The sequence below is a fragment of the Myotis lucifugus genome, unplaced genomic scaffold, assembly GCF_000147115.1.
Source record: "Myotis lucifugus unplaced genomic scaffold, Myoluc2.0 scaffold_695, whole genome shotgun sequence".
Lineage (NCBI taxonomy): Eukaryota > Metazoa > Chordata > Mammalia > Chiroptera > Vespertilionidae > Myotis > Myotis lucifugus.
In genome coordinates this window covers 225,694-248,529 of record NW_005871743.1, presented here as the reverse complement: position 1 = coordinate 248,529, position 22,836 = coordinate 225,694, and the positions used below count along the sequence as shown (strand labels likewise).

Genomic DNA, 22,836 nt, shown 5'->3' with positions numbered 1-22,836 from the left:
CCATGGCTGGGTAGTACCATGACTGAGGCAGGGGAGCACAGAGGCCTGCTGCTTTGGGCGGTGCATTCCCTACTTGTGTCCCACACTTCTAAGTTTAGGTAAGGACTTTCCAGCCCTACTTGTCCTGCATCTTCTCCAGGATAGGCACGATCATGTCAAACTTGGGCCGCTTAGCAGGGTCTTCATTCATGCAGATCTTCATGAGCTTACACACATGGGGAGAAATGCCTGGTGGGATGGTAGGCCGAAGGCCTTCCAGTGCCACCTGTAAATGCAGGGAAAAACAAAGTGGGTCTCAGAACATGAATCCTATGTAGCGAGAGGCTCCAGCCATCAGGACAGGATGACTATATATTTGAACAACTGTGGGAAAAGCCCAGCCCTCTACAATGGTCACTACTACCGTCACTGCCCCAACACGTGCTCTCACCTTCATTCCAATCTCCATGTTGGAGAGGTCAGCAAAGGGTACTTCGCGTGTCACCAGTTCCCATAGAAGCACTGCAAAACTCCACATGTCTGCTGAGCGTCTGTTTGTGTCTTCAGGCTTCTTCTGCAGAGCTGGAGGATAATACTTATCTGTTCCAGCTGCCTATCCAGTCCTGTCTCTGCCCCCCTCCACTGCTACTGAGCTGCCCTTCTCTATCTCCCACATAACCTCACCTTCAGGGGCCACCCAGGCAGGTGCATACATGCGCCCAGGGCATTGGAAAGAGAACTTGACGTCAGCCATGCTGATGCGGGCGGTCATGTCCTCATCAATCTGAGGAAGAGAAGGTTACTAGATAGGGAAAGGTCTGGGGACTGAGCCAGGAGTGAAGTTGTAACCTCACCATTACACTTCGGCTGTTGAGTGCATGTCGTGGGATGAGGGGCTCTAGTGTGTGTAGGAAGGCCATGCCCCTTGCCATGTCCAGTGCAAACTTCACAGCCTGACTCTGGTCCACAACAAGATCTAGGAGAGGAGGCAAGAGTCAAATAGCTTGGAGAGGCTCACATACCTCCCTTCAGTGAGATCTGGCATCCCCTACTCACTGGTGCCTTCATGTAGTATGTTGTACAAGGATCCATGTGGCATCAAGTGTGTGATGAGAGTCGGGTGAGGAGCAGGTGGAGCATGACAGAAACCTAGCACTGGGAGCACATTCGGATGCGAGAAAATCCTGGGAGAGGAAGAGAGTGTCCCTGGCTAAGAACAAGAGTAAAACATCTTGGGTGTTAAGTCAGGTTCCTTGGAAGCAGTAGCTTCCAATTTAGGCTTTCCCCACCTGAGCCGGGGACACTCCTCGTTGAAGTCCCTGCTTTTCCTTGTACTCCAGTCTCGAACCTTCAGCACCTTCATGACAATGTCATTGCCCTGCCAGCGGCCCTTCCATAGCTGAGGGACAGGTAAGGGTTAGGAGGCTTTAACTTTCAAGCCCACTAACGAGAAGAAACTTAAAAGGAGGTGCAAATCATGTAATTGGGGAGGGAGGGGCATGAAAGGCAGGGGTCACCTCTCCAGAGTGATTCTGGTTGATCTGTGCAATGAAGTGGAGTTGTTTGAAGTCAATGCCGGAGTGTTTGTTCAGAGTCCCATTCCCTGAGAGAGTGAGCAGGTCAGGTACCCAGCTGGAGAAACCCAGGATTATTCCCTATTACCACCCCTTCCCTCACAACTGACTCACTGGGCCGAGTGCGGGTGGTCCCCTTCCAGAATGTGTCCTTGTATGGAATACGGTTGAGATTCTGGCCCATCTTCTCTGCCCGCTCTGGGGAAGAAAGACAAACAGTCTTGGCCTCAGCTGAGGAGACAGGCAGGGACAAGACACGAGGACACAGCTGGGGGTTGGGGGACGGACCTCGAAGCAGCTCTCTCAGGGGTGCCTTGGCTTTGTCCACAGGCATTTCTCCATATTTGTTGCAGATGCTGACAAGGGCCCCATTAGCCACCAGGTCCTGGAATGAAAAGGTGGTTGTGATCATGGCCCCTGCCACCTCCCTGGCAATCACAACAACAATCAGATGCAGTACAAATCCTATGAGTGTCCTGTACTCTGCAGTGCTCACAGGATAGGGTGAGGACTCCAGATCTCCCACTGAGGCTCAGACTTCCCACCCATCCCAGGGCTGAGGGGCTGAGTACTTACCTCTGCCACCTGATCTTGACCCCAAAAACAGGCATAGTGCAGGGGCACATTCCCATGCTCATTGACTGCATTGATGTCAGCTTTGTACTGCAGCAGCTGGTTCCCAGGGCCAGACAACAGAAGAGGCAGAAAGCGCAGTCAGTCCCAAATCAGAGAGGGGTGTTGAGGCAGGTGAGGAGGGAGAAGAGTACACATACTTTCCCCAGTATGTTACAGTGCCTGTGACTGACGTAGGGAACGGAGGGGATCATACACACCTTCTGTACAATATCACGGTGCCCATGACTGGCTGCCAGGTGCAAGGGTGTGTCATCCCCACGGTTCATCACATTGATTCGTGCCCCCCGCATGATCAGCATCTCAACCACAGCAGAGCGGCCCTCTCGGCAAGCCCAGTGCAAGGGGGAGAAGCCATGATCGTCCCTTTGAAGGAAGAGGCAATGGTCATTTATCTGGAGGTGGAATGGGGGCAATGGCCTTATATAGTCCCTCTGTGTACTCACCCCGGGCAACCTTACCTCTCCAGGACTCTAATTCTCATTCACATCAGCAGCTCCCAAAGCTGTCCAATTCAGACTTCCCCCTGAGCTTCAAACGCAACCCTCAACAAGTCCTTAAGATTCACTGTTTTCATCAACATCTCCCTCCAGCCCTTCTCTGGCATGCCCTGTTTCATTAAATGGTAGCATTCTTTATCTGGATCCTCTGCATCCCTTTTGCAACATCTGTTGGACCTTTCTGTTTCCCCCTTGTACATCCCCCTACTATAATACTTATAACACTGGATTGTAAAAATCCATGAATTTTTACAAGTCTTGCCAGATTGTAAGCTTCTTGAGAGTTTGTCTTGAGAGAATGGATTCAGTGCATGTTGGGGGTGCAGAGTCGTGGAGAAAGAATGCCACAATTCATGGGGGGGGGGGGGGGAATGGAATTTAAAAAGTTTTAGAAGGGTTTATAATGAAAATGAGAAATGCTTTTGATAAGCCATTACTGATGAGGCAGCTATCAAACTACCACATAAAACAGGACTCCTTTATGCAAACAATCCTGGGCCCAGAAAACAAGAAAATCAGAGTGGCTTCATGTAGAAAGAAAACTGCTTATCTTTTTTCTTTTCCCATGGACCTATATTTTATAAAGTAAAAGAACTGTACAAAAAAACACACACACACCAAAACAATTGGGTGGGAGCAGGGCCTGCCTGACAGCCTGGGGCCATAAAAGGAAATTCCCTCAAGTCCCGGAGGCAGATCCAAGGGGCGGAGCTGGGGTTGGTCTGTGGTTTGGGCAGACTGCCTCCGGATGCCTTAGTGCTGTGGTCACTTCCTTGTGGGGGCTCTAGGCCCGGCCTGGAGCTGATCAGGGGTCTGGCCACCGCAGGCCAACCAGAGGCCCCCGATAGCTCATGGGAGGGAGGGGGCGTGGCCTTAAACGTAATGATTTCCTTCTGCAGCTGCTTTCATCAGCTCCCAGCCAAAAGTTCTCCTGGGAGGTGGGGCTCCTCCCCCTCCCCAAAGCAATTACCACCCCCTGCTTATCACCCTCAGTTTTACTTCCCAGCACTTTAATATATGCCTTGGCTTATCACCCTCCACCCCAACCCCAGTCTATGGCCCCCAAACAGGCCTGAGCCTGAGAGCAAAAGTATGGATAGGATTCTACCCACTGTCAGCCGCAGAGTGACCTCAGGGCCAAGACTTGAATCCCAGAGGGGCCTGCAGGGAATTCATCCCAACCTCTATCCATCATGTGGCCACCTTGGGCCCTCAAAACCTATCCCCTCAAACCAACAGTCTTCCAGTTTCACTGCCACCCCTTCACTTTGGGGCAGCAGCGTCTATCCGGGTGCCACCCCCACTGGACAACTTCGCCTAAGCCTTTATAACGCCACCAACAAAATAGTAACGGTGCCCACTGACTTTATTAGAGCACCCTTTAAGGAATTATATGAATGACGGAACAAGTGACTTCGCATTATGGAGAAGTAGTATAGAGCCTAATGGGAACCAATGAGCCTAGTGGGAGCCTGGATGAAGATGACAGGTGATTCTTGCCTCTCAAACCTAAAAACTAAACTCTGCCAACCTTAAAAAATTAAATTTTAAAATGGAATTGAAATCCATCATCCTGAGTCAACATCACTACTGCTTTTCTTGTCTTCCAGTCTTATCCAACCACATCTCTCATTCAACCTAGCTGGCACAAGGCCCCTCCTCGAGGTATTGAGTCTGAATCCCCACCTCTAGTGCCCAGCAGAGGGGTTGTATTTAGTACAGTTCCTTAAATGAAGGAACCCCGTGTAATCTGGATCCTTCACCTGTTTTCCTCTGCAACAGCCCTCACAGAGATCATCAGATAGATCATTAATTGTAAATTCAACGGGTACCGTAAAGTGTTTAAATTCTTTGATCTCTCAGGAGCCTATACTAATGTTGATCACTCCCCCTTCATTGAAACAGTCACTTCTCTAAGCTTAACCAAATTTTCCTGTTTCTCCTTCAACCTCCGGTTGTTCCTTTTAAGTCCTGCAGGCTTCTCATCCCCTCTCCTTCACACCCATGTCTTCACATACCATCTATATGCTAATATCTCCCAGATCTGTGTCTCCAAGTCAGACACATCTCCTGAAACCCAGATCTGCATGACCAACAACTTGCTCAACATTTCCACTTCCCTTACTGTCACTTTAACAAGTCTAGAGTGGAGCTTATCATCCTTCAATCTTGTCCATCTCAGTTAAAGGAACCACCACCTACCCAAGGGCCCAAGCCAGAACCCTCGTCATTGTCTTTGACCTTACTCACTTCCCTCACCAAGTCTCACCAATTCTTTTTTATTTATGTATTTATTTGTTTATTATTCTTTTTTTTAAAATGTCTTTCCAATTACAGTCAATATTGTTTTGTATTTGTTTCAGGTGTATCAGCATAGTGGTTAGACAGTCATATATTTTACAAAGTGTTCCTCCTGACGCTTTCACCAATTCTTTACCATAAAGATTTCGGGAATCTGATCTTTCTTTTTCGCCTATCCACTCTAGCCTAAGCCGCCCGCCACCAGTCTGGGATGAACCAGGCAACTGCTTCTCTTCACCTTGCCACCGCCTTCCCAAAGCATCCAAGATGACCCTTTACAAATGGACAATCTCGTGTCACTCCATGGCTTTAGACCCTTGTCCTTAGAACAGAGACCTTACTATAGCCCAAATATCCTCGCATGACCTGGCTGACCCTTGCAGACCTTTCCGGTCTCCTGTGGTTCTCCGCTTGCACCCACTGCTTCCTATCCGCTCTCCACTCCGTCTTGCCTCCTCGCCCAGGAAGTTCCCCGAGGCTGGAAAGCTCTGCAGCCTCTGCCAATACAACTCGTACTCAGCAGTCAAGGCTCAGCTCAAACACAGCTTCCTCTGTGGAGCCCCTCTGCTCTGCCCTCCCCCCCCCCCCACACACACAGGCTGTGCTTGGCACTCATCACACTGGACAGGGGAGTCAGCCGCTCCCCCCAGAGGAGCACCCCGCATCACCGAGAGGAGGGCGTCCGCCCTTCCTCGCACCCACCGGACATCTCAGCTCACCCCTGGTTGAGGTCGTTCTCCGTGTTGTCCAGCCACAGGCGAACGGCTACCGCGTTGCCTTCCCGGCACTGAGTGAAAATGTCGTCCATAGCAGCGTCCCGGCGCTCAGTCCCCTGGGTTGGGGAAGCCTGGGGACTGTGGAGAGATCCAGGGAACGGGGTGAGCCCCAAACTTTGTGCCCTGAAGTGCAGAAGTGTTCGTGTTGGGGATGGGGGTCTCGGTGCTGCGTCCCCGGTTAGTGGAGGTTTGGGAAGGAGTTCGGGGCAACGGAGGATCCCCAACTGTGTGTCCCCGGACGTGAGAGAGGCGCGTCCAGGCGCGATAGGGGGTGCCTGGGAGGTAGTCTATCTCCAGAAGGGATGTCAGGGAGCGCGCACAGGGACCCAATCCGCTAACAGCTGGGGGGAGGAGGGGTAGTTCGGGCGCCCTATTCCCTGGGGGAGGAGATCGGGGGTCCTTCCCGGGGGTGGCCCTCGTTCCGACTCGGAACTTAGGCGGAGGGAGGGGTGAGGGCGCCCTGGGGAGGGGGCACGGGTGTTCCCGCACTCACCGGGACTCGGGCTGGAGGAGCCTTCTTCGGGGAACTCCCGTCCGGCCGCGCCCGCCCCGGCCCCGCCCCGCCCCTGGCCCTCCGCTGCCCGCGCGGACCTCCCTTCCTCCCGCCTCCTTGCCCTTCTAGCCCGCCAGGGCTGAACTCGATGGTTTTCCCGCGCCGCGCCGGCCGCTCTAGCCGCCCTCGCGTTCACCGCTTGGTTTCCGGCTCCGTGCGCTCGCGTTCCCCGAGGCGCTCTCTGCACGTGGAGAGGCGCGGGCATCCCGCCGCCTCACCCCGCACCACGCAGATGTTCGAGGAGCCGGAGTGGGCCGAGGAGGCCTCATTGGCCGCGGGCCTCCGGCCTGTAGCCTCGCGGCCTCGGCCGGCGGCAGCCTGTCCAATCAAGGTGAGTGGCCCCGCATGTCCCCGGAGCTGTTTGAGGCCCTGAAGCGGATTCTCGTGGATCTCAGCGCTGGCCACGCCGCGCGCGCACTCCGCGAGTGTGAGTGTGAGTGAGTGTGTGTGTGTGGCCGACTGAGATCGAAGGTCTGAGAGCTTCCACAAGAAAATGCCGTTGGAACTGAGAGTTGCTAAGTAGAACTGAGTGAAGCAAAGAGGGTTTCTTGGACAGGAAAGCACGTGCAAAGGCCCTGGGTCAAGAGACCATGCATGTCCTATGAGGGTCACACACACAGAAATAATCTGTGTCCTTGGAGCACAGAGAATGCGAGGGGAAGCCATTGAAGTCGGAGAGGTAAGTTAGTGGTTTTGCGTATTTTAAGGATAGACAGAAGCCCATGAAGCGGTTTTATAGGGCAAGGATTCCTTCAGTGTGGAGACTGGACTTGAGCGAGGGCGAGGGAATGACAGTGAAGGAAGGGTTGTCTGTACAAAGGTGGTGTGGCGGGGCTACTAAGCACCTCCCAGTTAAGTGCCTGGGCTGAGACTGCCCGGTGGGACTTCAATCCCGAAGGCCCCCCAGACAATAGACCTTCTCCTTTAAGCTTCTGCTGATGTGAAGGCAGCAGTACTTTTCAGGCTCCTCCTACTCTCTGTGAGCTTCCAGCATAGAATCTGTCTGCTTTATGCCTCCTTCATTCCCGCAACCCATTGCTATAATCCAGACCACTGGTCCCCCTGTCTGCCGCTTGTCTCCTTCAGTCCTCTATACTGCGGCTAGAGTCGTTTTAAACAGGTGTCGCTCTTGTCAGAAACCTTCTGCCTTTTACCAGCTGGAGGCAAACACCTGAGACGGAGGGTTGGAACTCCCGGTCTCTGGCCTTGGTCCTGTTGCTTGTGACTTTACCACATTCCTCTGGGGAACCCCAGTACCTCCTCTGAACATTGAAGAGAGTGGGATGGGTGGTTTCTCTGTCTTCCAGCCTCCCAAAGGTGGGGGTGACAACTTGAAAGTTCTTCAGGGTCTGATATGCTTCGTGACAAGCTCCTTAACTGGGAATAATCCAGATACTTTTGCCAGTGTTTGAGTCAGGTCCCTGTCTCTCCCTTCTCGTTCCCCAGGTCCCATCCATTCTCCTCGTCCCTGCTTTCATCCCTTCTTTTTTACATAAGTATATGTTTATTGATTTCAGAGAGGAATGGAGAGGGAGAGAGATAGAAACATCAATGATTAGAGAGAATCATTGATTGTCTGCCTCCTGCACACCCTCTACTGGGGATTGAGCCTGAAACCTGTGCATGTGCCCTGGACTGGAATAGAACCCAGGACCCTTCAGTCCACAGGCCCACGCTCTACCCACTGAGCCAAACCTGCTTTCATCCCTTCTTTCCCCTCCAGGGCTCCAAGCGCCGACAGCTCTTGGCCACACTACGTGCCCTGGAGGCAGCATCTCTTTCCCAACAACTCCCCAGCCTACCTGGCAGTGACTCTGAGGAGGAGGAAGTGGTGGAAAGGAAAAAGAAACGCCCCAAAAAGGCCTCATTGGCCAGTGTTTCTACTGAAGTAGAGGAGAAAAGGAAGAAGCAGCATCAAAAACAAGGCCTACCTGGCAGTGATTCTGAGGAAAAGGAAGTAAAAAAGAAGAAGTGCCGCAAAAGGGCTCTTGAAAGTGATTCTGCTGCAGAAGAAAAAAGAAAGGGGAAATGCCAGAAACAGGCGCCTTCAAACCCTGCCCTGGACAGTGTTGACCAAACAGGTATTAGTGGATGCATATGTGTGTGGGGGACAGGGAGGGGGATTGTCTGATCTTACATATGACCGAGTGGGCCGAGGAGGTTACTTCCCATCATCAGGTGTGAGGTTGGGCAGTTAGAAGTACTTTCATCCAGGCCACAGTCTCTTTGTTGGCCAGGATGAATTTGCCAAGCCTCTGAGTTCAGTGGATCTTGCCCCAAATATGCCTTTCCATCTTCCCCCGACAGGTCCCAAAGCTTGGAAGAGTAGTGCTACAGATGACTCATCCAAGCCAAGCTCTGTGGCCACTTCCCCCCAAACTCCCCATGCCTTGAGTCGCAAGCAGTGGCGGAACCGGCAGAAGAACAAGCGTAGACACAAGAACAAGTTTCGGCCACCTCAGCCGCCAGACCCAGCCAAAGTCACAGCCCCCACAGAGGAGACAGAGGTGCCTCCTGCCCCCACTCAAGATGACCACGAGGCTCGGGCAGGAGCTCTGCGAGCCCGCATGGCACAGCGGCTAGATGGTGCTCGATTTCGCTACCTCAATGAACAGCTGTACTCAGGGCCCAGCAGTGCTGCACAACGCCTCTTCCAGGAAGACCCTGAGGCCTTCCTCCTCTACCACCGCGGCTTCCAGAGCCAAGTCAAGAAGTGGCCGCTACAGCCAGTGGACCGCATCGCCAGGGATCTTCGCCAGCGGTGAATGGGGTTGGGCACTGTGAAAGCCGATGTTGGTCGATCATGGGCTCAGACTAGACCAGTGAGTGATCCCTCCCCTCCACTCCCAGGCCTGCGTCCCTGGTGGTAGCTGACTTTGGCTGTGGGGACTGCCGCCTGGCTTCAAGTATCCGGAACCCGGTGCACTGCTTTGACTTGGCCTCTCTGGACCCCAGGGTCACTGTATGTGACATGGCCCAGGTAAACCCCTGTATCCCTCTCTGTGTCTGGCCTGTGTTCTAAGCCCAGCCTGCATGTGCTAATCTCTAACACTCCCCCTTCCTCCCTGCCCACACCCCCATCCTGGTGTCCAACCTACCACTCGCTGCTGGCCTTCTCCTCCCCAAATTGTGCGCCTCATACACCACCCCCACTACCCACAGGTGCCTCTGGAGGATGAGTCTGTAGATGTGGCTGTGTTCTGCCTTTCGCTGATGGGAACCAACATCAGGGACTTCCTAGAGGAGGCAAACCGAGTGCTGAAGCCCGGGTAAGAGCCTCCAGGACACAGGTGCATGTACATGTGCACATGCGTGTGTCTGCACTTACACAGAACTTTCCATTCTTCTCAGGGGTCTCCTGAAAGTGGCTGAAGTTAGCAGCCGCTTTGAAGATGTTCGGGCCTTTTTGGGAGCCGTGACCAAACTGGGCTTCAAGATCATCTCCAAGGTGAGGGCCCAAGAAGTCTGTCCCTGTTTTTGTCTCATGTGTGGCCCTTTTCAGGGTAATGGTGTTCAGGAAGAAGGCCATGGGCACAGACATTTGCTTCTTGAAGGCACGACTCGTGGGAGAGCCTGGGAAGCTTTCTGAGCAAGGGTGGGACATAGAGGGAGGTGTTTTTAAAAAATGGGGTGAGGAATTGGGGCTCACTGGGTCTTTTCTGTTCCTAGGACCTGACCAACAGCCACTTCTTCTTGTTTGATTTTGAAAAGACTGGGCCCCCTCGAGTGGGGCCCAAGGCTCAACTCTCAGGCCTGAAGCTTCAGCCATGTCTCTACAAGCGCAGGTGACCTCTGGACCCCCCTTGAAGGGGGAGGCAAGTCTTGAACTCCATTGTCAGAACTCCAAAGACTATAACCAGCCAGGCTGTGACCCAGGACCGGTACCACCCTTCCGCTATCCCACGAACGAAGTGTGATGAAACCCCTGGTTCAGTCCCGCTCTGCTAAAGGATTCTTGGTTGCAAGAAGCATAAAATCACTTGGGCTGGCTAAAGAATAAGGAGTTTATGGTGAGAACACAGGGATATCTGGGAATTATGGATCCCCTAGGTGTCATGGAAACTAGATTATTTGGAATTCAAGACATCTCTGGGTTTGACTCTTTTTTTTCTCTCAGGAGCCACATGGGCTTTCTGTCCTGGTGTCTCCATTCTCTCTTCTGATCTTCTGTCTGCAGACCAGCTTCCTCTGCTTACTCATAGCTGCTGCTCCCTCACCTTTGGTCTGCTTCTTGGCTTGGGCAACTAGTAGCGCATCAACATCCTGGCTCAGTACAACAAACTGGGTTTCTGAGTCAGGACCGTTGGATTGTCTCTGCACTAAACACTTCTTTCCCCTCTAGTCTCATCTCCACCTTTGGGGCTACATGACCCAAACACGCCCAGCATCTGTTGTTGTCCTGTGGGCCCCTGGTGTGTGTCTGGCTGAGAGCACAGATTTTAGAATCAGGTGGGCCTGCCTGAGAGTCATTTAATTTTTGAATGTCACATTCCTCATTTGGAAAATGGTAGAATTCCTGTCTCGTGGATTGTTGTGGGCCAACTGAGGTGATCTATAGCCAGGGCTGGGTACTGAGGAGGTGCTCAGTAAACTACAGATGTAGCTATTGTGTGTTATAAGCCTCATTCTCTAAAGACCTTCTCCGGACTGGGTTGGAAGTTGAAGGGTAAAGAATAGATTTGTTCTATTCCTCTTCGTGAGGAAGATTCAGAAAACTCAATATAGGCCTTTCAACGGGCTCATTTAGTAGGATATTTAGAGATTCTTGATAGAGTCTGAGCCATCCTTGGAGAGTGGTGGTGGGGGAGTTGGGTCTTTTCATCAATAACCATCAGTTAATGCCACATTGGGGTGGGGCATTGGGCTGTTCGTTGGCAGATGGGTCTGTCATTTCTGTCTAACACTAGGTCCAGATCAGCAAGTCCTAGGAAAAGCTATAGGCAAGGAAGGCTAGTGCTGGAGAAGGGGAACTGGGTTGATAGATCTTCGGTGGCTCCTAAAAGGAATCTGCCATGAGCCCAGGCATAGAAACACAACCTCTTGTACCTACTTCCAAGAAACACAGGTTTCAGGGCTCTGAGCCAGTTGGATGCCTCCAGAAGGGGATGGAGGCTTTGAGGCAGGCTGTTGGCCAGAGGGAATGTGTGGAGGCGGGGCTGTGAACCATTCGGCAAATACTGCACAGAGCCATGCATGTGCTCTTCTCTCTGCTGAATACTTGGCTGACTGGCAAAGCCTTACTCCTGCCTCCAAACAACCTACATGCTTTTTAGTCCATCACACCCAAAGCAGTACTCAAAGTACTACCTGAAGAGTGCACCTTCGCCATTTTAACACTGCATTGTGATTGCTGTGTGTGTTAGGCTGCAGTCTTTTCAAGTTACATTGATCTTGGTATTCCCAGAGCTTGTCACTTGAATGACAGGGTCCAGTTGAGTGGGATTGATGGGAGCAGGAGTGCTGCAGGAACCCCCATTTGGGGCACAAGATAAAGCCACTGTGATGATGGAAGAAGTGGGCAAATGGGAGAAATTCAGTAGATAGGGTTGGTAAATATTAAGGGTTGATGAGAGAGGAATCTGAAGTGAGTCTGGTTTCTGGCTTGTACAACTGGGTGAGTTGGCGATGCCATTCAAAATGTTGGGTTTTAAGAACCTCTGATGTTCATTTGGAAGCAGGACATAAAAATCTCAGGAGAGCCCTAGCTGGTGTTGCTCAGTGTTTGGAGTGTTGGCCTGAGTGCACCAAAGGGTCTTGAGTTTGATTCCCAGTTAAGGGTATGTACCTGGGCTGTCGCTGTAGGAGGCAACCAATTGATGTGTCTCTCTCTCCTCGTTGTTTCTCTCTACCTTTCTCCCTACCTTTCTCCCTCCCACTCTCTGAAGACCAATGGAAAAAATATCCTCAGGTGAGGATTAACAAACAAAACAAAAGTCTCAGGAGAGATCTGTGCTAGGGATTTGGGAATTGGCAGCCCAGAGGTAAGAATTAAAGTTTTAAGAATAGGTAAGGTATCCAGAGTAAGATAATGAGAAGAGAAAATGGCTCAGAATAGAACTGAGGAGCATTTAGTGGATGGGTAACTGGAAATGAACCAGTAAGAGTGGCAAGATGAAAAAGTTGGGCCAGAGATGGAGGAGTAAATCCAGGAGAGTGGATTGTTTTTAATATGCTTTTTAAAATTGATTTTAGGGAGAGGAAGGGAGAAGGAGAGAGAGATAGAAACATTGATGGAGAGAGAAATATTGATTAGTTGCCTTCTGCACACCCCCTACCAGGGATCAAAGCCCACAACCAACCCGGGTATGTGCCTGATGACCTGTTGGTGCATGGGACTAGATTCAACCAATGGAGTTAAGTTGGCCAGGGCAAGAGAGTGGTTTTTGTTTGTTTTTTTTTTAATATGGAAGGAATGGGAAGGTTGTCAGCTGTCAATTGCTGTTGAGAAGTCTATTAAGATGAGAAATCGGATCGTGGTGGGATGAGGACTGCTGAGTAATGTTGAGGGCCTTTTTGAACATATACTAGTATAGGTATTATTCATGAATTTATAGTTATACAATCAGGCCAATGGTGTGGCTGTCTGTCTACTCAGGAATCTAGGTGTAGCTGTAGAAACTGAGCACTAAGATCATCCAGAGTTGGAACCTTGCCGTGCAAAAGAAATTAAAGGAAAGCAGGCAAAGGAATTTCAGACTATTTGCAAGTAAGTGATTGCTATACTGGGTCATGGAATTTTGTAGGACAGGTAGAAGAGTGAAAACAGGAGTAGGTTGTTACCCTGGTAGTAACTGAACAAGTGACCTGGGAGGATGGGAGGCTGTGGTCAGAAATTGGAATACTTAAATTATAATTATTGGAAGCAGATCAGCTCCAGGTGATGGCAGAGTGCAGCAACAGTGGTGAGTGCCTGAGAGACATTCAAGGGAGGTTGCCTGAAGATTGGTTGATGGACTGAGGGCTCAGGTGTTTGTGTGGGGGGTGGGCTGTTTTCTGTATGGACTTTGCAGTTGTCTAGGATGGTGGTAGAAGTTGGCATGGAAAAGGTGCCAACCTCTTGAAGGAGGAAACCAATCCAGGAGATCTGCAGACAAAGGGAAGGAGAGAATAATGGCATAAGTTTCAAAAGTGCTGAGGGTTCACACAGCCTATTAGAGACTCATTTGGGAGTAGAGCTGGCTGCCGGGCAGCTAAGATAAAATATCCTGACAGTCCTCTCCAGTTTGTCAGGACTCACCAGGGATTACTGGGGAGAGAGTATTGTGGCAGCTCCATGGCCAGGGGCCTCCTGGAATAATGAGAGATAAGCCACAATGTCCAAGGGATGTGTGTGGTAGTAGGGCATCTCACTGTAGGGCACATCACCTTTTATAGCTCCATATCCATGTTCTTCCCCAAATGTTACTTATATTCCTAGATCTTGACCAATCTTCCCTGTTTTCTTGGCATGCTCAACAGAACAGCTGGGGTCTGCCCTCCTCCCTCTTTTGCTTTCCCCCCTTATACTTCTCCCTTGGCCTATTCTGGCACCGGCCACCTGAGTAAATATCTCTCTGGGTCTGACTCAGACCCCAGGTTCACTCTAACTCAGCCCAGCCCCCAGTAGTGGCCCATCAATCACCCTGATTATGAAAGCAGCACTCCCTGAGCCTGACCTGGGTCCCCCCTGCTCCATCATCAACTTCAGGATAAGCTTTTGTTCAAGTCCTTGCCTGGATTTCAGTGTCTAATGTTGAGATTCTAGAATGAAGAGAGAACAATATATGTTTCTTTAAGAAATAGCAGTATGCCAGCTGTTTAAAGAACAATGAGACCAGTTTAAGGGACACTTTGAGAACAGAGGGAAGGAGTGGCAAGAGTAGTAAGAGGCAAATGAGAATGGGAGAGTCTGCCCCGTTGGGAATGGCAGTTCTCAAACTTTAGAGTGAAGTAGATTATCTGGAAGGCTTGTTATAATGCAAATTGCTAGACCCTCCCCCAGTTTCTGATCCAGAAGGTCAGGATAGGGCTTGAGAAGTTTTTCCTGGTTGCTTTGATTTTTCTCAGTGAAGCGGGAAGTAGACTTTGAGTTGAGAGTGAGAGTAGGGGAAGGGGGTTGGAGTTTTGAGGGAAGGAGAACATGAATATTGTTTCTATGAGAGGGAATGAATGAATTAGGAAAGTGCAGCATGATTGCTAGTAGTATTAATAGCACACATAAGGTACAAGGTCAGAAAGAGGATAGGATGGGAGGAGACCAGTGTAAGATTGCTTTCTGGAGAGCTTGTTACTGTGAGACAGAGTACACCTGGACTGTCAGAATCCACCCACTTCTTGAGGGACAGGCTGGTTTCTGCCCTTTTACCCCAAATCTAATTGGGGATTCCACTGGGACCATTTGGGACGCCTGAAGTATTGAATCCTACAGCCAAGAAATGCTGAGCCTGGAGTCTGACTCCTGCCCTGGAAATGTAGAAGGCTAGCAGAGGCTCACTGACTGCTTCAGTGTGGAGCCAGAGGAGTGCTGCTGCTTCTGCATTGGCCTGCATTCCCAGAATTTGCCGGGGCACCTGATGTATGAGTGTATCCTACACGCCTTGCAGGAGAGGGATGCATGGGTGGTCTTGGGTCCTGTCCAATAGGACCATTGGAAGAGGCAAGGAGACCTCAACACAAGAAGCTAGGAGTGTGCCATGTGGACTGAGGGGGAAGTTGCAGGAGACCCCCCAAAATAAAGCTGCATCACCAGGGTCAAGGGGACAGTGATATGCCCCCTTTAAATACCTGCCTAGTCCATAGGGCACAGAACCACCAGTCAATCAAGAACTGTTTTATTCCCTGACTTCTCTGCACTTGGGCCCAAAGCAATCAGCAGCTATTAGGTGGAAAAGAGCAGAGATTATTTTGTCCTTCCCCATAGCAAGCTCTTGGACTTGAGTGGAACAGAGTTGGGAAGGGAAAATAGTTATAGCTACAGCAGGTGCAGATTGATTATTGTTGCATAGGATTAAACATTCTAATCACTTGGATTTGTGTTTGTATCTTAAAATGAGCACAAGACTATCAACTAAGAATGAGCTGAAAAGTCACAGGCTTGCTACAGCTCTTTTCCAGCACAGGGCAAGAGTTCCCCCAAATGAGACAAGTTTAGAGGGCTGAGAGATAAGAATAAAGTTGGATTTGCGTACTAGGCTTATTAGCATCCCCTTGAGAGACTTATTGCTTCTGCAGATATTGGTGAGCTCCAGCTTTTGTTCCTGTAACATAGTCCTAAGAGAATACAGTTCCAAAAGAAACATGATCTTGGCAGAGACACAACTCAGCTCCAAACACTCAACCATTTCTGTAATCGCACAAAGCCCTTAAAGCTTTTAAGAGACTTGTAATTAGACCTTTTTGTCCCCATGTTGCCCTCCTTCCCGGTGACTTCTCAGACTGGCCACCTGGTTCTAGGATATTTGACAAAACTGCAATATCCACCTTACTGGTCTCCCTCCTACCCCTCCAAAGCAGTTCATTTTGCACACAGCCAAGTGATCTTTTTTAAATGTAAATCAGATTTGTCAGTTCTCTGCTTAAAATTCTTCAATGGATGCTCGTTGCTCTGAAAACAAAAGACAGCTTCATTCCCAGTCCCTGTGTGATCTTGCCCAGGCCTCCCTCTCCAACTGCATCTTAACCCACTCCTTCCTCACGAAACCCCAGCCACACGGGGTTTCTTTTCATTCCTCCCAACATTCTAAGCCTTTTCTGCTCTGGGTCTTTGTGCATGCTGCTCCATCTTCCTAGAGTGCTCTCCCTGATGAGCTCATTTTCATCTTCCAGATCTTCACACCAACATCACCTTCTGTGGAAGAAACTGGCTAGGTGCTCACCAGAATGTCCTTTCCCTGGACAGTTAAACTCCATTTCCCTGCTCATCGCATCAAGGTGGGGCAGTGTGAGTGGTCCTCGTCAACGGAAGGGAAGTAGGAGAGATGTTTCACTACCAGACTGTGAGAGGCCCCCTGCCAGGGAAGGCGTCATGGCTTTCTTTAAGTCATGTTGACTGAACCCAAGGCTTGGGCATAGCCCTACCTTGGGGGTATTTCTGGCCAAAAGGTGAGAATGCCTTCAGCTCAACTCTTCAAAGCCCAGGGCCTCCCACACCAGACCAAGGCAGTTAAAGAGCAGATGAACCTTCTCTTTATTGTACTACCCCCTCCTCCACCTTACAGGGTGACCTTGTAGCACATGTTTGAAGGTGATTGAGTAACAGCATAGAAGAGGTTGAGATATCTGAGTCACTCTTTGGGAGGAAAGCTGCTTGACTAAAAACATCCACATTGAACTTTGAACAAAGAGTAAACCTCTACTGCAATAAATTAGTGAATTTTGGGAGATTCAGGGCAGTTAGCATTATATATCCTGGCTAATAGATCTTCTCTGGTCATTCTATCCACGTTACTCTTGATCACAAAACACTTTTGTTTCCTTTGGGTGCTTCAAACATGTAATTACCTTAGCAAATACGGGTCAGCACTTTCCACCTGTGCCATTAATTTTAATCTTAATGGTGTGGTGGGGGGAGTGTTCACATCAGGAAGTTGAGATGCTTATTTTACCAGTTACATTTTGGTTGTGACAAGAAAAAAAATGCCACTAAATAATGTCTTATACTAGAATTTCCTTCCTATATCAGTAGAAACCTGAAGGTTAGTGTCTGTGGGCATTGGTTCTGGAACTTCAGGATGTTAGCGTTTAGGTCTCTATCATTCTCTAGGTCTTTTGCTTCTCATATTCACAAGATGGTATGTTCTTGATTAAGTGGGGACACCCAGCTTACTATTTACTAATACACCTCTTGGGAATCTCACTGATTGCCTCAGTCTTTTTGGCCTTCAAGGCTCCTTCTACATCAGTGGTTCTCAACCTTCCTAATGCCGCGACCCTTTAATACAGTTCCTCATGTTGTGGTGACCCCCCAATTCCATTGTTACAAATTGAACATAATTAAAGCATAGTGATTAATCACAAAAACAATATGTAATTATATATGTGTTTTCTGATGGTCTTAGGCGACCCCTGTGAAAGGGTCGTTCGACCCCCAAAGGGGTCGCGACCCACAGGTTGAGAACCGCTGTTCTACATTGTTAATACTCTGGTGTAAGTATGTTCCATTATTCCCTATAACATGGCTAAGACAAAGGTCACAGTTCCATTCCCTGTCAGGGCACATGCCTGGGTTGCAGGTTCAATCCCCAGTAGGGGGTGTGCAGGAGGCAGCCGATCAATGATTATTTCTCATCATTGATGTTTCTATTCCTCTCCCTCTCCCTTCCTCTTTAAAATTAAAAAAGAAAAGAAAAAAACAGGAGATCTATGGTTAGGCAACAAGCTTTAAACTTGACATTGGAAGCATGATCTATATAATAAAAGCCTAATATGTCCCCTCAACCAGGAGTTCAACAGGGGGAGCTGGGCCAGCCAACCACCTACAGCCCCTCCCCTCAGCTGACCCCACCCCTGATTGGGAGGGGGGGGTGATTGGGAGCAGGGCCAGCTGGCCAACCTCCTGCTTCCCCTCCCCCTGTCCAGTCCTGCTCGATAGACCCTGATCAGGGCAGGCCGGCCAGACTCTACCTGTACACAAATTCATGCACCAGGCCTCTAGTGATCTATAAAAGAAAACGAATAAATTGTACTGCATCAAAATGAAAAACCTTTGCTCTATGAAAGACCCTGTTAAGAGGAAGCTGCAGAAATAAATTAGTTTCAGGTGAGCCACAGTGTGCTAGTCAATGGCATTTTTGGTCTTTAAATTATTAGTGCATATAGTGGACAAGCCGGGCACAAATTTCCTCATCAATTTGGATATGCAAATAAAATTCAGCTCCTTTCTCAATTACTGATTTTCTTTACAAGTCTCACTTCCATCCTACACTCCATCAAAGAGTGGAAAAGCTAGAAATAAATTTAATTCAGTCTCTAGGTTTCATCTATCCTTTTTGAAATAAATACTCAAAAACTCAAATTCTGCCATTCTACCTCTGCTTCTCTGCAAGAGTCATCTGGGTGTAAAGGGAAGGGCATTTCGATATCAGAAGGAAGGGGTTCCCTGGCCTAATATTGATTCTTGGGTGTGCACAAGCTGGAATCTTCTGGATACAGTTGGCCCAGTATCATACCTGGGCATTCTGCCAACATTTGCTTCTAAGGCTGATGAATCCGTCTTGTCTTTTTCAGCTGTCAGGGCCCGCTCCCCCCCACCCCCCTTGCTAATTTGTCCTCCTTGCAACAACAGTTCCAACACAGTGATTTTCTGCCTCCTACTCCATTGAGCCTTAAAGGATCTCTACTCAGCAACCGCACCATATAGGAATCAAGACACCTCTTCCTGACCATGCGGCTCTGCCCTCGTGATGCTCCTGGGGCCTCGCTAAGTCTGGGCTACAAAGCAGTTCCCTTCTAAAGCCCCAGGAGGCAAAAGGGCAAAAGCCTCTTTAGTCCTAGTATGTCATTGTACTACTCTGTCCCAAGGTCCCTGGTCATGTTGATTTTGTACCACTTCTCTTGCCTCTACTCCATCTACCCCAATCCACTGGGACAGGACGCACATATTTCTCCCCTTTGTTCTATGTCTCACTTCCTACTTCCTTCCATTGTTTGGGACTTGAATTTCTTAATGGGATTTTAATTTATCTGGCAGACTGATATTGTCAAATCTGGAACATGTTTACACAGTAGTCCAAATACTATACTAATAACCTCTAATTGACTTGGGTTGGGCATAATTCAAGAATGAACTTCAGATTGGTGTGGATTTGCAGAAAATATTCTGTACCAACCAATTTCAGATAGTTTTACAGGTACCTCATCACTCTTTGCTCCCACTGGAGGGTAAATAGTAGTGATGGTAAACATGGGTAGAGTTCATTTATCCAAAAGGACTTCTTCAATATTCTGCTAATCTCCTTTCCTGGAGGAACAGGCATGCCTCTGGTTGACCACAGGAAAGAAAAGGGAATGGCTTCTGAGGAAAGTGGAGGCTTTTGCTCTCTGTTTCGTCTCTTGTTCAAAGGCATCAGTTGCACCACAGTCACTAGTGAGTGGGTGACTGTGAAGAGGTTGTGCACTGACCCTCATTACATACTTGATTTGCATTTCCTCCTACCATGTAGCTTATCCTAGCCAGAGGGAGATGAGTTGTACCTGGTAAATTTTGGTGCTAGGGGCAAGGAGAGGACACCCATGTAGGCCTTTAGCTTTGCCATACTTTAACCCAATTTTTACCTGAGAAGTTTGCCCTGGGATAGTATGTAATCACACAACTATTAATAACTCAACGTATCAAAGTAGAACTCAATTCCTAACTCCTAACCTGTTCTCCCTCAGATTGCCCATCTCAGTTAATAACATCACGATCCACCCAGTTGCTCACACCTAAAATCTAGGATTCATCCCAGATTTGTCCTCTTCCCTCGCTCTTCACATCTAACCCATCAGCAAGTCCTGCTGGCTTTGCCTCCAGAATATTTCCTAAATACATTCATTCTTCGTCTCCACTGTTATGACCCTTGTCCAAAATTATCTTCTCTCACTTGAATTACTTCAAGAGCCTTCAAACAAATTTTCCTCCTTGTTACCTGGATTTTCTCCCACCACAGAACAGCCAGGGTCATCTTTGAAAAATTCGGATTAGATCATGTCATCTCCCACCTAATACTCTCCGATAGATTTCTCCTTATGCTTTTAGAAAATACAAGTACATTGCCATGAAAAAGCTCTGTGTGATCCCCCCTCTCCATACCTTTCCATCCTCTTGGCTCACTCTGCCCCTCACTGACCATGCTCCAGCTACATGTTCTGGTCCTTGAACACCCCAGGCTTGCTTTGCCTCAAGATCTTTGTACCTGCCCAGCCGGTGTGGCTCAGTGATTGAGCATCAACCTATGAACCAGGAGGTTGCAGTTCAATTCCTGGTCAGGACACATGCCCACATTGCGGGCTCGATCCCCAGTGTGGGGTGTGCAGCCGATCAATGATTCTCTCTCATCATTGATGTTTCTATCTCTCTCTCCCCCTTTCCCTTCCTCTCTGAAATCAATAAAAATATATTTTTAAAAAGACATTTAAAGAAAAAAACAACCTTTATACCAACCGAGCACTGTCCGGAAACAATCCTTCCTTTTAAATATACCACCCAAACTGTATTAACTGCTCCCCTCTAATTGCCCTCTAACATGTCAGCCTACTTTATTTTCCTTATAGCACTTAAAAATCATCAAATTCAACTTATTTATATGTTGGCCTTTTTAAAAGTGTTTTTATTGATTTTTAGAGAGAGGAAGGGAAAGGGAGAGAGGGAGAGAAACATTGATGAGAAAGTAACATCTATCAGCTGCCTCCTACTGGGCACAACCTGACGGGGAATCGAACTGGTGACCTCTTAGTGCATGGGTTGATGTTCAACCACTGAGCCACACGGGCCGGCCTGTGTTGGCCTTTTATTGTCTGTCTCTATTAGAACAACCTCATTAGTGCCTGGAAGAGCACCTGGTTCAAAGGGGCACTCAATTGTTGAACAGATATAGGACCTTGTATCTTATTTTGCTTTTTTTTTGGGTGTATGGCTCACTCAGAATCCATCGCAGAGGAAGCAATGACTGGTAGGGCAGGATTGGGTCTGTCTCAATAATACCACTAAGTGCCTTAATCATTTTGAGTTCTAATGTTATCCCTTTAAAAATACCCACTGTGGATATAGCACAAATGCTGAGACCACAGTAGAGAGCTGGGGAAGGACTCGGGATCCTGCGTGTTAGCCATCCCAAGATCTGCGTAGGCATGACCAATCCCAGGCCCCTTTCTTCACAGTCCCCACACTACCCTTTCTGTTGCCAGGCACACACCCTCTTTCTTCTACCTTCTTGTGAACACATCTCTCCTCTGTTGTGCACACTGCTTTGCCCTCAGTGTGTCACACCCTCAGTGTGTCCACACGGACACTCCTTGTAAATCTCAGAACTCTTTCACTGAATAACTCCAACTTTATTTTGGTTGAGGGCTTAGGACAAGGGTGGTTATTTTGGTTGAGGGCTTAGGACAAGGGTGGGCTGCACACATGGACTCTCCGTTGAACACAGATGGCAGGGCTGAGCTTTGTGGGCAGGGGCAGGTACATCAGGATATTCTTGCTGTGCAGCCTAGCAGTGCCCAGGGGCCCTTCCATGTACACAGGACAGGAATATACAGCCAGGCCGGCAGTGGGTGGCAGGTCATTGGTGTCCCGGGCCTGGGTGCTGACGCTGACTGGAGGCAGAGGACTGGGCTGGCTGGTGGGACCATCCTTCAAGGCTCCTGCTAGCGGATCCCACTGGGCATTCCAGAGCTGTAGCCCAATCAGCAGCACGGCTCCTGTCTCTGGAACCGTGGGCTTTGGGCTGCTCACCACCTGGGGACACCAGAAGCTGGTCAGGCAAGGCTAGGAAGCTAAGGGGTCTTCCTAGAGTGGGATCAGAGAAGCAGATGGGGCCACTGAGGGGACAGGATCACCAAGAGGCCAAGTAAGTTAGCTTCTAAGTGTAATCAGGAAGGTTGAGGGGGCGGAATTGGAAGTGAAGGGGCTGCTGGAAGATACCTGAAGGTGCAAAGGGTTGCTGTTCAGCTCCTGACGTTTATGAAGATGCCTAGAGCTGAGGTCTTGGCCATCAGGCGCATTCAAGCTAGGCACATGGTGGTCAATGGGGACCATAGCAAAGGCAGCCTCCCAGCGCAGCGACAGCAGCAGGCGGTGCGGGTGGCGAAAGGCTGATAGGTGAAAGATGCGCTTTGGTGCTGCAGTGCCCGCGCCCAGGTAGCGAACCAGCAGCTGCCCACGGCGTGACAGCTGTCGCAGCCAGTGCCAGGGCGGCTGCAGCCAGGCAGGCGCATAGCGTCTCCAAGGTAGGGGTAGGCGGCCAGTCCACAGAGCATGGGCCACCGCTACACAGCGTTGGGAGACGCACGGGGGTGCGCCTTCCAGCTGTTGTAACAGGCAGTTGAGGTCCCCCTGCAGTGTGCTCACCAGCTGGCTCAGTTCCCATACCTCCATCTGAAGGAAGCCCTCCACAGCCCGCCCCGCATCGTACCCCATGTCCAACCACCCGGCACCAGAGGCACCAGACTCATCTTGGCAAGTGGTCTGGGTCAGCAGAGCCTGCAGCGACTCCAGTGTCTGCTTGGCTAGAACCAGGCGCTGCCGCAGCCGCCTTTGCCTTTGCTTTTCGGTGTGTCTGGAGCCATCTGGTGCAGGCACCCAAGTGAGCGAACACTGTTGCAGAGCACGCAGGAGAGCACGACTCTGGCGTCGCAACAGCCAGGCCTGGTGTCCAGCACTCAGTCCACAGGTCCTGGGTTCAGTTGGTGTGGGCAGTTGGTGCATCTGGGCCTTGCATTCTGACATAGCATCCAGCTCCTCTAGATCTTGGAGGTGGAGGTGAGGAGTGAGAGACAAGGTGGACTCGACCCACCCCAGACCCAAGGGAATAGGCCTTCCTCTGACAGGTTCAGCCATCTCCCCA

General features: G+C 49.7%; 3 protein-coding genes across 6 annotated transcripts in view; 1 reads left to right on the top strand and 2 right to left on the bottom strand.

Moving 5' to 3' along the window:
* On the bottom strand, positions 1 to 6,328 carry ILK (integrin linked kinase). Of its 2 annotated transcripts, XM_006105563.3 has the most exons (13): positions 6,257 to 6,328; positions 5,707 to 5,841; positions 2,387 to 2,552; positions 2,130 to 2,225; positions 1,842 to 1,938; positions 1,668 to 1,751; positions 1,497 to 1,582; positions 1,269 to 1,378; positions 1,036 to 1,163; positions 834 to 955; positions 664 to 763; positions 431 to 561; positions 1 to 265 (listed from the first exon to the last, which is right to left on the bottom strand). In XM_006105563.3, exons 2-13 carry the CDS (start codon positions 5,793 to 5,795, stop codon positions 116 to 118), a joined length of 1,359 nt encoding a protein of 452 aa, XP_006105625.1. In that variant the 5' UTR covers positions 5,796 to 5,841; positions 6,257 to 6,328; the 3' UTR covers positions 1 to 115. The 2 variants fall into 2 exon arrangements, with proteins under 2 accessions (XP_006105625.1, XP_023602339.1); XM_023746571.1 differs by lacking the exon at positions 6,257 to 6,328 and having other exon boundaries at positions 39 to 265; positions 2,387 to 2,553.
* A 29-nt stretch (positions 6,329 to 6,357) lies between these two features.
* RRP8 (ribosomal RNA processing 8) lies at positions 6,358 to 17,150 on the top strand. 3 transcript variants are annotated; one of them, XR_001345955.2, is made up of 8 exons: positions 6,358 to 6,647; positions 8,040 to 8,397; positions 8,624 to 9,077; positions 9,167 to 9,296; positions 9,479 to 9,585; positions 9,668 to 9,764; positions 9,986 to 10,326; positions 16,121 to 17,150. XR_001345955.2 is itself a non-coding variant. In XM_006105562.3 (7 exons), exons 1-7 carry the CDS (start codon positions 6,405 to 6,407, stop codon positions 10,103 to 10,105), a joined length of 1,509 nt encoding a protein of 502 aa, XP_006105624.1. In that variant the 5' UTR covers positions 6,358 to 6,404; the 3' UTR covers positions 10,106 to 10,922. The 3 variants fall into 3 exon arrangements, 1 of the variants encoding a protein (XP_006105624.1); XR_002826913.1 differs by lacking the exon at positions 6,358 to 6,647 and adding an exon at positions 6,787 to 6,995; XM_006105562.3 differs by lacking the exon at positions 16,121 to 17,150 and having other exon boundaries at positions 9,986 to 10,922.
* Positions 17,151 to 21,304: 4,154 nt separating this feature from the next.
* Positions 21,305 to 22,836, bottom strand: part of DNHD1 (dynein heavy chain domain 1) — a 51,139-nt gene continuing 49,607 nt past the window's right edge. Inside the window, 2 exon segments of the mRNA XM_023746563.1 lie at positions 21,305 to 21,728; positions 21,915 to 22,738. Of these exon segments, the coding sequence (XP_023602331.1) occupies positions 21,375 to 21,728; positions 21,915 to 22,738 (1,178 nt within the window). The 3' untranslated portion in view covers positions 21,305 to 21,374.